Consider the following 14,802-nt stretch of genomic DNA (forward strand, 5'->3'; position numbering starts at 1 on the left):
ACCTGGGGGGCATCCTGGCGGCACCTGGCCCTCCCTGGCCCTGGGTCCATCACCTCCTGCCCCTGGGCAAGGCCACTCAGGGGTGACATGAGGTGTGTGACCCCCCTTGTCCTGCAAGAACCCCAGGATCCATCGGGGCCTCCCAGTTCTCCCTCCAGGGCCAGGGGCGCCTTCCCCCCCGGGGGGCCCAGGAGGCACTGGGCGGGCACAGTGGGCATTCAGGACCTTTATTGCCGGGGTCGCTAGAAGAAGTTGACCACCCTGCGCAGAGACTGCACGCGGGCGCTCGGCGCCTCCCACTCGGAGCAGCTGCGGAAGTCGCCCCTCTCCACCACGTACAGGCGCCCGCGGTAGTTGGGCTCCTCGTACAGCACCCACCTGGGGGCCAGAAGGGTGGTCAGGGGCGCCAGGGTGGCCTGGGGACTCCTGCCCGTCCCTGCCCCGCTGGACAGCTGTGTGGAACCACTCAAAAACTGGAAGTGACACTAGGGCTCAAAGTGGTAGAGCACTAGCCTTGAGCTAAAAGAGCTCAGGGACAGCACCAGGCCCTAAGTCCAAACCCTATGACTGACAAAAGCAGGAAGGCAGGAAGGGAGGGAGGGAGGGAGGGAGGGAACGAACAAGGCAGGCAGGCAGGCAGGCAGGCAGGCAGGCAGGCAGGCAGGCAGGCAGGCAGGAAGCCCTCCCAAGGGCTGCACACGGCTCTGATCTCTCGGGCTGCCTGTGGCCCAGACCAAGGGAGGGCTCTGGCCTTCACTTGGTTCAAACAGTTCCTGCTTTTCAGCCCCAGCGCCCAGGGCTATTGAAGGCTTTTTCTTCCTCTGGGACACTGACCCCAATTTCTGAGTCTTTTAGCTCAAGGCCCTGTGTAGAGGAAGCTCGGGCTAGGAGAGTGAGCACCAGCAACACAGCCCAGCCCGGCCCTGCTCCTGCGGCTGCGGCCTCTTCCTCCCCAGCCCCCCCCCCCCCCAGCCATCGCTACCCAATGCAGAGTGCGCACCCCCCCCCCCCCCCCCCCCGCGTCAGGACAGAGGAGCGGCTACAGGGAGTCTTGGGGACCCCGTGTCTCTCTCTGAAGCCTTGCCGGGCTCCTTGTCTGGGAGCAGAGGAGGCAGCGGGCGGGGGGCGGGGTCTGTGAGGCTTGGGCACGGTGCCCGCCCCTCCCCGCCCTGGGCAGCGGCCCCGCCCAGCACTCACGCGCCATCTCCGTACACCTTGACAGCGTTGACGCAGCTCTTGGGCCAGCCGTGGCTCTGCAGGAAGGGACAGTCTTCCACGAATTCCAGACACTGCCCCGTGAAGTTGCAGCCCTCGAAGATTTCTAGGCGGAAGTGCTCCCCGTGCTCCAAGACACAGCCGAGTAGAGGAAGGAAAGAAGGGAATGTGTGGCGTGCCCCTCCCTCTCCCCCTTCCCTATCAATCCTGTGTACCAGGGTTCTGGGTGCCGAGGGTCTCCGGGCTGAGCGGAGGGGCTGTTCTTTCACATGAGACATGATGGGACAGAAAGGGTTTTTTTTTTACAGTCTTGGGGCTTGAACTCAGGGCCTGGGCACCGTCCCTGAGCTGCTTTTGCTCAGAGCTAGCACTCTACCACTAGGCCACCTTCCCAGCTGGTTTTATTACTCTATAAAGCTGCTGGGAATGGTAGCTTTTTTCTGGAATTCTAGCTACTCTAGAGGCTGAGATCAGATATAGAGCAACCCGGTCAAAAAGTTCTGCAGACCCGATCTCAACCAATAAAAGCTGGATGTGAGCTGGGCTCTGTGGCTCATGCCTGTAATCCTAGCTACTCGGGAGACTGAGATCTCAAGATCACTGTTCAAAGCCAGCTTCAGCATGAAAGGCCATGAGACTCTTATTCCCAATTAGCCACCAGATTGGGCTGGGAAGGTGGCTCAGTGGTAGAGCGCTTGCCTTGCATGCCTGAGGCCTTGGGTTCGATTCCCCAGCACCACTTAAGCAAAAAGAAAAAAAGCTGGAAGTGGCGCTGTGGCTCAAGTGGTAGAGCGCTAGCCTTGAGCTGAAGAGCCCAGGCCCAGAGTTCAGGCCCCACGACCGGACCCAAAAAAAACCCAAAAACTAATTAGCCACCAGAAAACCAGAAGTAGAGCTGTGGCTCAAGGTGGTAGAGTGCTAACCTGGGCTCTAGTGGCTCATAGCTATAATCCTAGCTACTTAGGAGGCTAAGATTTGAGGATCGCAGTTTGAAACCAGCTCAGGCAGACAAATCCAAAAGACTCTAATCTCCAGTTAGCCAGCAAAAAGCTGGGATGGTGGGTGTGGCTTAAGGGGTAAGGCACCATGCTTGAGTGGGAAAAAGCTGAGCAAAAAAGAGAGAAAGGCCCTAAGTACCAGCACACAGACACAGACACAGACACAGACACACACACACACACACACACACACACACACACACACACACACACACATACTGGGGGAGGTAGCAAATACCTATCACCCTAGTGATGCAGGAAGCATAAATAGGAGGATCAAGGTTCAGGCTGATCCAGACCAAAAAACAAGACACCCATTTGAACAATATCAAAAGCAAGGCTAGAGGTGTGGCTTAGAGATAGGGAACTAGCCGAGCAAGTTCCACACTAAGCTTAAACCTCAACGCCACAAAGAAAAAGAAAATCTTCAGAGCCACTGAATGGACGCACTTCTCTGATTTCCACTTTCCTATAACCAAGGAATCCACACGGGACCAGGCGGGCCAGGTGGCTGAGAGGCTCTGGAGCAGGGCTTCGAGTCAGGTGCTGAGCCTGGGCTCCAGCCCCGGCCAGACTAACACACTCTCTGGCCTTGACAATTTCACCCAGGGCGAAGAAGGCAAACCACAGGCAGGCCTTCAGATAACAAAGCTTTAGAAAAGGCAATAGAGCCTTTTCTCAAAACCCGAAAGCATTGATCTAAAACAAATAACGGATCGGGTTGGCTGAAGTCCCTCCGGACGCAGACGACTCCTTCCAGACACAGGAGGCTGCACCCGATGCCAGCCCCTGCGTGGCCCACGTCCCCACCCCAGTTGGCACCAGGGACGGTTCCTATGGGAACAGCATTCACAAGCTGCCCACTCTAGATAGCCATACAAATAGCATTATCCGAGAGCCAGGCCAGCCGTGTTCATTCATTTCCTCAAGGTCCACGGCCTGGCATTCATACTAGGCAGGCGTTCTTAAAATAGGCCGGTTGATTCTGCAAGGTACACGGACAAGAGAGGGGCCCCGCGCAGAGTGGTGCCTGACCCGACTCTCCTGATGTCTCCCAGAGCCCCAGACCACAGGCCACAGAGGACCGGCAGACAGGCGGACAGGCAGACAGGCTCTCTCAGTTTGTGGAAGAGGCCATTCCTCACCCAAACCACTAGCACACAGGAAAGCTGGGGTGAGCGGCAGGCCATGCCGGGGCCGGCGGCCACCTGTGTGTGTCTGAGGGCCTGGCCCGCACGTCCTGCTGCGTGGCCTTGGATTCCTCCTGCTCCCTCCCAAGGGAGGGGCCACTGGCCCCACTCCACGCCATGTTCACACCAGCCTTCCTTTTGCTGATGCTCCTCCATCCAGTTGAAAATCCAAACTTAGATTAGTGTGTGTGTGTGTGTGTGTGTGTGTGTGTGTGTGTGTGTGTGTGTGTGTGTGTGTGTGTGTGTCTACCAGTTCTGGGGCTTGAACTCAGGGCCTGGGTGCTGTCCCTGGGCTTCTTTTGCTTCAGGCTAGCACTCTATCACTTGAGCCACAACACCACTTCCGGTTTCCTGAGTGGTTCATTGGAGATAAGAGTCTTATGGGGGAGCTGGGAAGGTGGCTCAGTGGTAGAGCGCTTGCCTTGCATGCCTGAGGCCCTGGGTTCGATTCCTCAGCACCACATAAGCAAAAAGAAAAAAAGCTGGAAGTGGCGCTGTGGCTCAAGTGGTAGAGCGCTAGCCTTGAGCTGAAGAGCTGAGGGACAGCGCCCAGGCCCAGAGTTCAGGTCCCACGACCGGACCTCCCCACCCCCCCAAAAAAAAAAAGAGTCTCATGGACTTTCCTGCCCAGGCTGGCTTTGAACTGTGATCCTCAGCTCTCAGCCTCCTGAGTAGCTAGGATGACAGGCGGGAACCACCGGTGCCCGGCTACATGTTTAGATATAAATTGGCTCCCTGGAAACTCATAGGGGCTCCCCAACTTGGTTCCCACATGGTGCGCTCGTGCCAGGGGTTAGGTCTGGGCAGGACTCTCTGGGTGTGGAGATGCTGGGGTCAGGAGGGCCCGACTGTCCGTCCCAGCCTGTGGCCACTCACCATGCCTACGGGCCGGCAGGAGCCCATGTGGTCGTTGTGACCGTTCCAGCGGTAGAAGTCGGGGTAGTCGCCGTGCTCCAGGATGAACTGCTGGCCCCGGAAGTCAGGGTGGTCGAAGCAGACCCACGCTCCGCTCTCCACGCGGATAGAGTTCACTCTGTTCATAAAGCCTCGGTCCTGGAAGTTGTCACAGTCCCCAAAAACCTCCAGCTTCCTGCCGGTGAAGTGCTTGCCCTCGTAGAGCGTGATCTAGGCAGGCCACGTGCAGTGACTCAGACAGAGGCCGCGGAACCCAAACTCCCGAGCCCCAAACCTGGCCTCGCTCCTCGCCCTCTGCTGATTGGGCAGAGGACCAAGGCCTGCCGCCGGCGCCGCTGCCCCGCCCACCCCGCCCGCCCCGCCCCAGGGGCCCACACCGCACTCACTCTCGCAGGGACTTGCTCTGCATTCCCGCACACCAACCCTGGCTCATTGGTAAGACATAAAGAGCCGAGAGGAAATGCTGGCAGAGGAATAAACTTCATCTACAACGCATCGCCCCCAACCCCACATTTATTTTTCCAAAATTTCCAGTTCCCAGCGTGGAAGCTCTACCTGGAAGACCAGAGCCAGGTCCCAGGGGCTAGCATGTGTGTCACCTCGGGTCTTTGTTTCTAAGAAGGCCATTCCTCTTGGTGACAGGCCAGTGCCAGATCTGGGATTGTACCAGCCCACAGGATGGCCCTTTGCTTTTGGCCAAAGCCACACCGGTGAGCAAACGCTCGGAAGGCAGGGCACCTTTAGCCTTTGGCACTTTCCCGCCACCTGCTGCTGTGGGCCTGGCCCTGTTAGTTACTGACGAGCAGCCTTGCCCGTGCAGACAGATCCGTGAAGCTTCACCACTGATGACTGAGCCATCAGACAGCACAGGCCTCATCAGACCAGAGGACTGCGAAGGGAGAGGAGAAGAGAGGATACGTGGCTACTCTTCCTGCCTGAGACCTGAGCACCCAGGGTTTGGAGATCCCTTAGATCTCAGCATTTAGCCAAGAAAAGGACAGGAGGGTCCCTGAAGAGACCATGGGGAAGAAAAGCTCCCAGGGACACCTCGGCCGAGAAGGGGCGCTGCAGGGCTCCCCTGCCCTGAGCTAGAGCCCTTCCTGCTCCTGACCCAGTAGGTGGGGGTATTAGGGTGAGGGTTAGGAAGATTGACAGGGGGGTTAGTTGGGGGAGAACAACGGAAGGGGTACATTGCACTCAGCCAGACACTGGTGGCTCACACCTGTCATCCTAGCTACCCAGGAGGCTGGGATCTGAGGATCCAGGTTCAAAGCCAGCTTGGGGAAGAAAGTCCATGAGACTCTTATTTTCAAGGAATCACACACACACACACACACACACACACACACACACACACACACACACACACACACACACGAAAAGCCCAAAATGGAGCTGTGGCTCAAGTGTTAGAGTGCTGGCCTTGAGTACAAAAGCTCAGGGACAGTGCCCAGGCCCTGAGTTACAACTCCAAGACCACACACACACACACACACGCATGTATGCACACACGCATGCACGCACACACGCAAAGTAAGAGAAAGGTGATGCAAAAGGCGCGCACACTGAGGCCTCAGTCAATGGAGACTGCCCACTTAGCTCAAAAGACAAGCCAGCTTTTCGGGGCCATGCTACCCAAAAAGTGCGCAAGGCAGCTCTGCCCCTCTCCATTCCCCGGACAAGAGAGGCCGCGGGCGGCCGCCGCACTCACCTTCCCCGAGCGCTGCGCCATGGCGAGTCTCTGGCCGCCCAGGGACCCGGTTATTATACCCTGGGGCGCCTGCTGGCTCAGCGCCGCCACACACAAAAGATTTGCTTGGCCTGGCAGCCGCGCTTTAGTGCTGTCGGCCGTGCTAAGCCCCGGCCGGGACCCCTGCACCCCCCCAGCCACGGGCCGCGCCCCCTGAGGTCCAGCCTGCCCGTCCAGCGTGCTGATTCAGGGTCCCCTGGGGGGAGGGGAGCGTCTTCTCCCCTGCACCTCCCTGCAGCTCCCCTCCCTCTTTCGCTGGAGGCCTGGCTCCTCCTGCACCCCTCTTTCCATCCAGTGCCTGCCTTGCCTCTCGGGACAGAGAGAACGACACCGACTGGCTGAGCCAGCGCGGGTCCTGTCCACAGCCCGCTCCTCAGCCACCCCTGCGCAGGCCTCTGCCCACACTGCCTCCACCCAGCCATCGTTCTTCCCTGACATCCCCACCACCCGCCTCCCCATGCCGTCCCCACCCGCCTCCCCATGCTCTCTCCCCTCGGAGATCCTGCTCTGAAGAGGGACCTGCATCTTCTGTACCCCTGAGACTCTATGTGGTGCACAGGATACACCACCCTGGATGCCAAGGGCCCTTTACAGAGCCTAGCGGCCCTGGCACCATCATCACCATCTCTACCACCACCATCACCATCACCACCACCACCACCACCATCACCACCATCAGCATTACCACCACCACCACTACCGCCATCACCATGATCATAACTAACACCATCACTACCACCACCACCACCACCACCACCACCATCACCATCACCATCACCACCACCACTACAACCATCACCACCACCATCGCCATCACCATCACCATCACTACCATCACCACATCACCCATCAGCATCACCACCACCACTACCACCATCACCATGATCATAACCACCACCATCACCACCACCACCACATCACCACTACCTCCATCACCACCACCACCTCCATCACCACCACCACCACCAACACCACCACCATCACCATCACTACCATCAACACCATCACCATCACCATCGCCATCACCATCACTACCACCATCACCACCACCACAATCGCCATCATCACCACCATCACCATCACCATCATCGCCATCACCACCATCGCCAGCACCACCATTGCCACTACCATTGTCATCATCATCGCCATCACCACCACCATCACCATCACCACCACCACCACCACCATCACTACCCCTATCACCACCACCATCATCACCATCACTACCACCATCACCATCACCACCACCATCACCACCATAACCACCACCATCAGCACCATCACCACTACCATCAGCACCATCACCACCACCACCACCGCCACCACGGGGGGAGAATCTCCCAGGGGGTTGATGACGGGCTGAATTGTGGTACCTCACAGGTTGTTCATGGCAGGAGTGGAGTAGATGAACACTGGGTTGAAATGGTGGCTGGGGATGATGGCGGCCACCCTGGGCTCAGGGGTCCTGGAGGACTGAGAGGGGCCTGCAGGGGGAAGTAGAATGGGCTTCCCTCGCCGTTTCCCCCACAGACCTCCTGCGGGGAAAAGGACCAGCCGGCGGCGGCTGGGCCGATGGATGACCTTGAGCTGGCTCCAGGAGGTCATCCAAGGCAGACCGGGCAGAGGCTGGAAGCCACACGTCACCCCCACCGCCCGGCTGCCTTCCTCAGGGACCCCGGGGCCTGCCCCTCCTCTCCACACTCCAAACTGCACGTTCCAACATGCTTTTCTGGATTATGGCCCTGCAGGGGGCTGCAACTTAAAACAGTCTTCTGCCAGCTCAGAGAGCAGAAGGGAACGAAAGCAGCTTGGTATTGAATAAGCACCATCCTAAAATGTAGCCTGGGCGTGAGGGCGGAAGGGGGGGAGGGGGGCGCTTTCTGTCCTGGATGTTTATCTTTTTCTATGTGTTTGCTGCTCTTGGGCCTTGAACTCAGAGCCTAGGTGGTGCTGTTCCTGTGCTTCTTTGCTTAAGGCTAGCACTCTACAACTTGAGCCCAGCACCACTTCTGGCATTTTTTGGAGCAGTTTATCAGAGAAAAGAGTCTCATGGACTTTACAGTACGGACTGGCTCTGAACCTTGATCCTCGGATCTCAGCCTCCTGAGCAGCGTGGATGACAGGCCTGAGCCACCGGGGCCCGCCTGCTGTTGACCCTTGTAAGACACGCCCCATCCTTGAGGAATTCATCCAGAATGATGAGACCAGCAAAAGCCTTATTGTGTCAAGAGAAAGATTTACATTCCTTCGAAAGACAAATTCTCAAAGTGCTGGGTAGAGGCGGCTCACATCTGTAATCCTTGCTGCTCAGGAGGCTGAGATTGAGGCTCCCTGTTCCAATGCCAGCCCAGGCAGGAAAGTCTGTGAAACTCTTACCTTCAACTAAGCACCAAAAAGGCTGAAAATAGAACTGTGGCCCAAGTAGTAGAGTTTAAGCAACACACACACACACACACACACACACACACACACACGGCTGACATGTGAGGATGGAGTTTCAAAGCCAGCCTGTGCTGTGCAGGGGTAACTATGTCTACGTCATGTCCGCTCAGGTTCACTCTGCGCACTGTGCGGGGTTTATAAATGTGCTGAGAACATGGCCTGTGCCAAGTACACCACTCAGAGCACTGACTATTTTGAGTTAAAGCCTAAAAACCAGCAGGGGCCAGAGAGCCAGAGAACCGCTTGGAATTCCATTTCTTAAAGGCAGGAGGAATTCCCACGAGAAAGCTGCTGGCTCTTATCTAGAAGCACCGGAAGCTTCGAGCAGGAGTCCGGCCCCAACACACACTTCAGCTGCTGTCTCCCACTGAGCGCAGCCATCCGAGGCTCTTCCTCTAACAACTGCGTCTCTGAGCCCCATCCTTTCTGAGGGCCCCTGTCGAGGAACTTGTAAGATTATACGCCTCCTCCTACTCAGCCATCTTTTTTTATTTGCTAGTCCTGGGGCTTGAACTCTGGGCCTGGGCGCTGTCCCTGAACTTCTTTCGCTGAAGGCTAGCACTCTATCACTTGAGCCATAGTACCATGTCCGGTTTTCTGGTGGTTCCTTGGAGAAGAGTCTCAGGGACTTTCCTGTCTGGGCTGGCTTTGAACCATGATCCTCAGATCTCAGGATTACAGGCATGAACCACCGGCGTCCGGCTGTGTCATGAGCTGTTTAGCTCCAGAAAAGGTTTGCTCCAGAGAATACTTGCCCTTGGCTGTCCTCGATTGTCCCCCTACATAGCTAGCTCCAGTAGCACGCGCTTTGCTAGTCCCGATACCGTGTGGTACCTGCCTGGACGCGGCCTTCCTGTAGAAGCTTTGTGATGGCTGCACTGGGGGCCGCGGGTCTTTGGGACATGCGTCGCCGGCTGTCACTGGCTTCCTGATAAAGACGCGAGTCCACCCTCAAAATGTGGCTTCTCTGCATCTCGCTGATGAGTTCCTGTGTCTACCACGTAGACTCACGTCCTGAATACCTGCAGACCGAATGTAGCTGGCACGACGTTTACAAAGGCAAAAACCACACCCAGGCAGAGACCAGCAAAGTGCGTCCTCCAGAAGCAAAGCAAGCTCCGAGGGGGAACCACCAAGGACAAGTGTTCTCTGGAGCAAGACTTTCCTGGAGCTAAATGACCCATGACACGGCCGAGGTTCACAGAATGACCTGTGCCACCTCCAGCGCTCTCAGAACGACCTATCACCCCTCCCGTTCCCAGAGTGACCTGTATCACCTCTAGAGTGCCCAGAGTGACCAGTGTCACTTCTAGAGTGCCCAGAGTGACCTGTATCACCTCTAGAGTGCCCAGAGTGACCTGTATCACCTCTAGAGTGCCCAGAGTGACCTGTGTCACTTCTAGAGTTCTTGGAACTGGGTGAAAATTCCCCATCATCTGTCAAGACGCCAAGATGGTCATGAGGACAAGATGGTGAAACTTCGACCCAGTATCCATGTTTCAGTACAAGGCTGAGGGAGGCTGATTTCTTAGTTCCTTCGTGTGTGTGTGTGTGTGTGTGTGTGTGTGTGTGTGTGTGCGCGCGCGCGTGCGCATACGTGAGTGTGTGTGTGTTCCTGTTGTGTTATTCCTGGCCACGCCAGACCCCAGACCTGACTCCAACTCATCTCAGAGAATCTTCCCTTCCCTTCCTCTTCCCTTTCCCCTTTTCTTCTTCTCCAAACTATGAATTATGTCAGCGAGACAGGAAGGCCACCACCAGTCCACCTGCCCTGGAGAAACAGCGGGGCACCCGGTGTTCCTCTCTATCTGAACGGACATTTAAACCCAAGGCAGACCCTTTCATCTTCTAGAACCCTCCGGGCTTCCCAAGGTCACAGGACCCGGGCAGCAAGTTCTCTTGTGATCTTGTGCCCAGACCCCTCCCTGTCGGTGCTGGGGAACAGTGCCATCTCCTGAAGGGACTCCCAGGGCTCAGGGGTCTGGTCCCCACCACCCACCTTCTCTGACCACTGAGGGGAGGAGAAGAGGGGAGGGGAAGGAGGCATCAGGAGGGGGGGGAGAGCAGGAAGGGAGGGAGGTGGGCAGGGAGGGAGAAGCGCGTTTCCATCCCACCCTCTCAGGTCTGGGGTCAAATATTGAGTCCGTGGAGAGCAACAGAGGCTGCATGCAGAGACGGGGAAGAATGGGGTGGTGGGAGGGGACACCAGGGCTCGGCCTGGGGTCCCGGCATGCAGCCCCAGCCTGGAGCGTGCTGTGGAGGGGCTGAGGTCCCGCAGAAGGGTCGGCGGGAGGCGCCCCTGGGTCTGGACCCGTCTCCACCACCATGGCCTGGGGGCCAGTGGTCTGCCCCAGCCCCGCCCAGCTGCCTGGGACCATGAGCCTGGCCCTAGCGGCCCACTGTCCTGGGCTCAGCCTTGCTCCCAGGAGAGGGCCTGGGCCTGGGCTCCTCTCGGGCACCTCTGTTCTCGCCAAGCCTCAGTGACGGCGGAAAGGTGTGAAGGCTGACCCCTGGCGGCAGCCATGATGATGGCACCCAGGGAGAAACCTGGGCGGCAGCCGCAGCAGTTCTTATTGCCAAGCACTAACGTGCATTTTCTCATTACTTCTCTCAGCACTTTGTGGGGCATGCAGGGCAATCCTCCCCATTCATACACACGAGACACTGACTGGTTTGTCCACAGGCAATACTAGCATCTGAATTATGAATTTATAGTTCACACCTGCGATCCTAGCTAATCTGGGCATTGTGGTTCTAAACCAGCCTGGGCAGAAAGTCCGTGAGATTCTCCAATTAACCACCAGAAAGAGCTGGAAATATAGATGTGGCTCCAGCAGCAGAGCACCAGCCTTGAACAAAAAAGCCAAGTGAGGGTGAGAGGCCCTGAGTTCCCAATACTGGCACCAAAAAAAAAATAAGTTAAAAACATAAATAAAAAAATAAAAACAGCACATACGGGCTGGGACGTAGCTCAGGGGCAAAGCGCTTCCTAGCAAGCGCAGCGTCCCATGACCAAAAAAGAAAAAGACCAACCAACCAAACAAACCAACCCACAAAAGCCGGGCATGGTGGCTCACGCCTATAATCCTAGCTACTCAGGAGGCTGAGATCTGAGGATCGCAGTTCAAAGCCAGCCTGGGCAGGAAAGTCTGAGAGACTCTTATTTCCAGTGAACCACCAGAAAATGGGAAGTGGTGCTGTGGCTCAAGTGGTAGAGCGCTCGCCTCGAGCTGAAGAGCTGAGGGACAGTGCTCAGGCCGAGTTCAAGCCCCATGACAGACAAAAATGAAACAAAACAACTAACACACACACACAGAGACAAAACTAGAGTTAAAAAAAAATGTACAAACCTGATGTGAGGACAGTTCTCGCAGCTGAGAACTCTCAAGGACTGGAAGCGATCTTGAGTCTTGATTTAGAAGGCGGGCCAGGTACCAAACCCGATGACACTTCCGGTCTGAATACACTGTGGTGAGACTTCAGAACTTCATGGAGGAAATCTTTTAGGTCCCAGGGAGCAAAGCACAGACACAACCCTTGCATCAAGCAGGGACCGCAGTACAAGCGCGAGTGTCCGAGGAAAAGGGAAGGAAAGAAGGGCAAAGCACACTGCCAGGACACCAGTGACACAGTCTCCCCCTGCTGGACGGGCAGCCATACAGGTTTTGTTCTTGTAAGAAATATACCAAGAGCTATAGTGTTGCCTGGGCCTTTCTTGGGCAGGAACAGGAAATAGGTAATATTGTGGCCTCACCAATCAATATGTACAGAATCTGTGCTATTTCTTGTGCAACTACATACCTTAAAAAATATCAACCAGGGGCTGGGAAGGTGGCTCAGTGGTAGAGCGCTTGCCTTGCATGCCTGAGGCCCTGGGTTTGATTCCTTAGCACCACATAAGCAAAAAGAAAAAAGCTGGAAGTGGCGCTGTGGCTCAAATGGTAGAGCGCTAACCTAGAGCTGAGGGACAGCGCCCAGGCCCAGAGTTCAGGCCCCATGACTGGACCCCCCCCCCCCAAAAAAAATGTATCAACCAGGCAATGGTGGCTCACGCCTGTAATCCTAGCTACAGAGGAGGCTGAGATCTGAGGATCTCAGTTCAAAGCCAGCTGGGGCAGGAAATTCCCCATCAGACTCTTATCTCCAATAAACCACCAGAAAACCAGCAGTGGCACTGTGGCTCAAGTGGTAGAGCGCTCGCCTTGAGCTGAAGAGCACAGGGACCATGCCCAGGCCCAGGGTTCAAGCCCCCCAGTTGACCAAAAAAAAAAACAAACAAACAAAAAAACCAGGAAGCTGGGTGTAGTGGCCTGTAATCCTAGCTATTTGGGAAGCCAGTCTAGGCAAAAATTTAGCAAGACCCCATCTCAAACAGGCCAGGAATGGTGGCTCCTGTCTGTAATTCCAACCGTACAGGAGGGTCTGGGTATGACAGAGGGCCAAGGCTGATCCTGGGCCACGATGCCAGACTGCCGTGAGGAATGGTATGGGTCAAGGGGCAGAGCATTGTTCACCTGGCACAGTGCCCTGAGCTCAAAGCCCAGGACCGGCTCCACACACCCTTTATAAAGCTGGGCACGGTGGTGTGTACCTACAGCCCAGCTACGGTAGACAAGGTGGGAGGATCACAGAAGCCAAATTCAGGGCCAGCCTGGACTCAGTCTGCTGGTTTGGAGACAGGGTCTCACTCTGCGGCTCAGGCTGGCCTTGAACTCTCTAGCCTCCTCCTTCGGCTCCACGTGCAGGCATTACAGGTGTCTGTGCACTCACTGCTCATGGCTCAAGACTGTTTCCTAGCTCGGGCGTCTCCTGTCAGCGAGGAACAGGTTCCTCCAGCGGTGATCTGGTGGTGCTATGTTCCTGTGCTGCAGCAGGCTGGTCCGAGCGGGTGCAGGTGGAGCGTGGCCGGCTGAGATGATGAGGGACCACCATCACCCCTGGCCACCAGGGCAGGCCGGTTTCCTCCCGTCCCGGCTGGGAGTGGTGGAAGGATTGCTCACGTCAGGAATCGTGCTTGCCCACCAAGGTCATCTGTGTCTTCGTACTGTCCGTTTGGATGTGGGAAGTTGGAAGGAATACAGTCTGGATGCTTTGGGGGTCGGGGGCCCCTCCGACATCAGGACCGACCTCCAAGCATGCAGGTGCGTGGCCACGACACACATCAGACACCGGTTGGTTCGAGGGAGAAAGGTGGAAGACCCAGGGCCCGGGCAGCAAGCCGGGGCGGGCAGTGGGATGTGGTCTCCGTGGGATGTGGTCTCCGTCGCACGCCGCCCAGCTGTGGTTTTGTGGGGCCCTGGAGCCGTGGTCACGTGGTGGGGTGCCAACAATGGTGCAGGAGGGTGTCCGCCACCCCCTGCAGGGGCGCAGCAGGCTTCCAGGCCTTCGGGCTGCAGAAAGTGTCCAAGGCAAGCTGTCTCAGCAAAGAAGTAATGTGCTTCTGGAATTTTCTCTTTGCTTTTTTGTTGGTTGTGGGGCCTGAATTCTGGGCCTGGGCGCTGTCCCTCAGCTCTTCAGCTCAAGGCTACCGCTCTACCACTTGAACCACAGCGCCACTTCCGGCATTTTCTGCTTATGTGGTGCTGAGGAATTGAACCCAGGACCTCATGCATGCAAGGCAAGCGCTCTACCATGGAGCTACCTTCCCAGCCCAGCGTCTGGAATTTTCTAAGGAATGCTTCAGAAGGCACGTTCTGCCAGGTAGCCTCAAGGGGCGGCCGAGTGTACCCCGGGCCTGGCAGGCTGGCCGCCTTCAGGGTGGTGCTCTGGGCCTCCAGGCCGAGCCAAGTCCTTCACATCATCCACTGCGCAGGCCATGCTGTGTGCGCGGCAGGCCTCTAAACGCAGCTGCACGCAGCGTCCCAGTGCCGCCTCCCGGTGGGGCCCCACAGCTGGCCGCCACCCACTTGAACCCCAGCAGTTCAAACTCCAGCTGACTTTTACTTGAACATGTGCAACCACATGAGGGTGTGGTCGTCAGCAGAGCGAGGAAGCCACACCCCGTCCCCCGATGGCACCAACGGCAGACCTGTTCTCTTCCCAGAGGGAGCGGTGACGTTTCCAGATAAAACCCAAGAACTCATTTCTGGCAGCCGGGGCCCGCAGGAAGCCCCGGGCAACCCCGGAGCTCAGCAGAGGGACACAGCGGAAACGGAATCCACACGCAGCACCAAAAAGCACACGGGAAACACAGACAAAGCAAAGGACTCCCCCCCGCCCCCCCCCCCCCCCCCCGTGGCTCTTGGCTATAATCATAGCTGATTAGGAGGCTGAGATCTGAGGATTATGGTTC

The 14,802-nt window shown here is 56.9% G+C and overlaps 1 protein-coding gene across 1 annotated transcript; it reads right to left on the reverse strand.

Annotated features, from left to right (window-relative positions):
* Positions 1-219: 219 nt before the first annotated feature.
* Positions 220-9,694, reverse strand: Crygn (crystallin gamma N). Its single transcript, XM_069997389.1, has 5 exons — positions 9,522-9,694; positions 9,345-9,438; positions 4,280-4,528; positions 1,198-1,343; positions 220-378 (listed from the first exon to the last, which is right to left on the reverse strand). Exons 1-5 carry the CDS (start codon positions 9,692-9,694, stop codon positions 243-245), a joined length of 798 nt encoding a protein of 265 aa, XP_069853490.1. The 3' UTR covers positions 220-242.
* Between the last annotated feature and the right edge of the window lie 5,108 nt (positions 9,695-14,802).

The sequence above is a fragment of the Dipodomys merriami genome, unplaced genomic scaffold (assembly GCF_024711535.1).
Source record: "Dipodomys merriami isolate MVZ:Mamm:240054 unplaced genomic scaffold, mDipMer1.0.p SCAF_5, whole genome shotgun sequence".
NCBI classification, from domain to species: Eukaryota; Metazoa; Chordata; class Mammalia; order Rodentia; family Heteromyidae; genus Dipodomys; species Dipodomys merriami.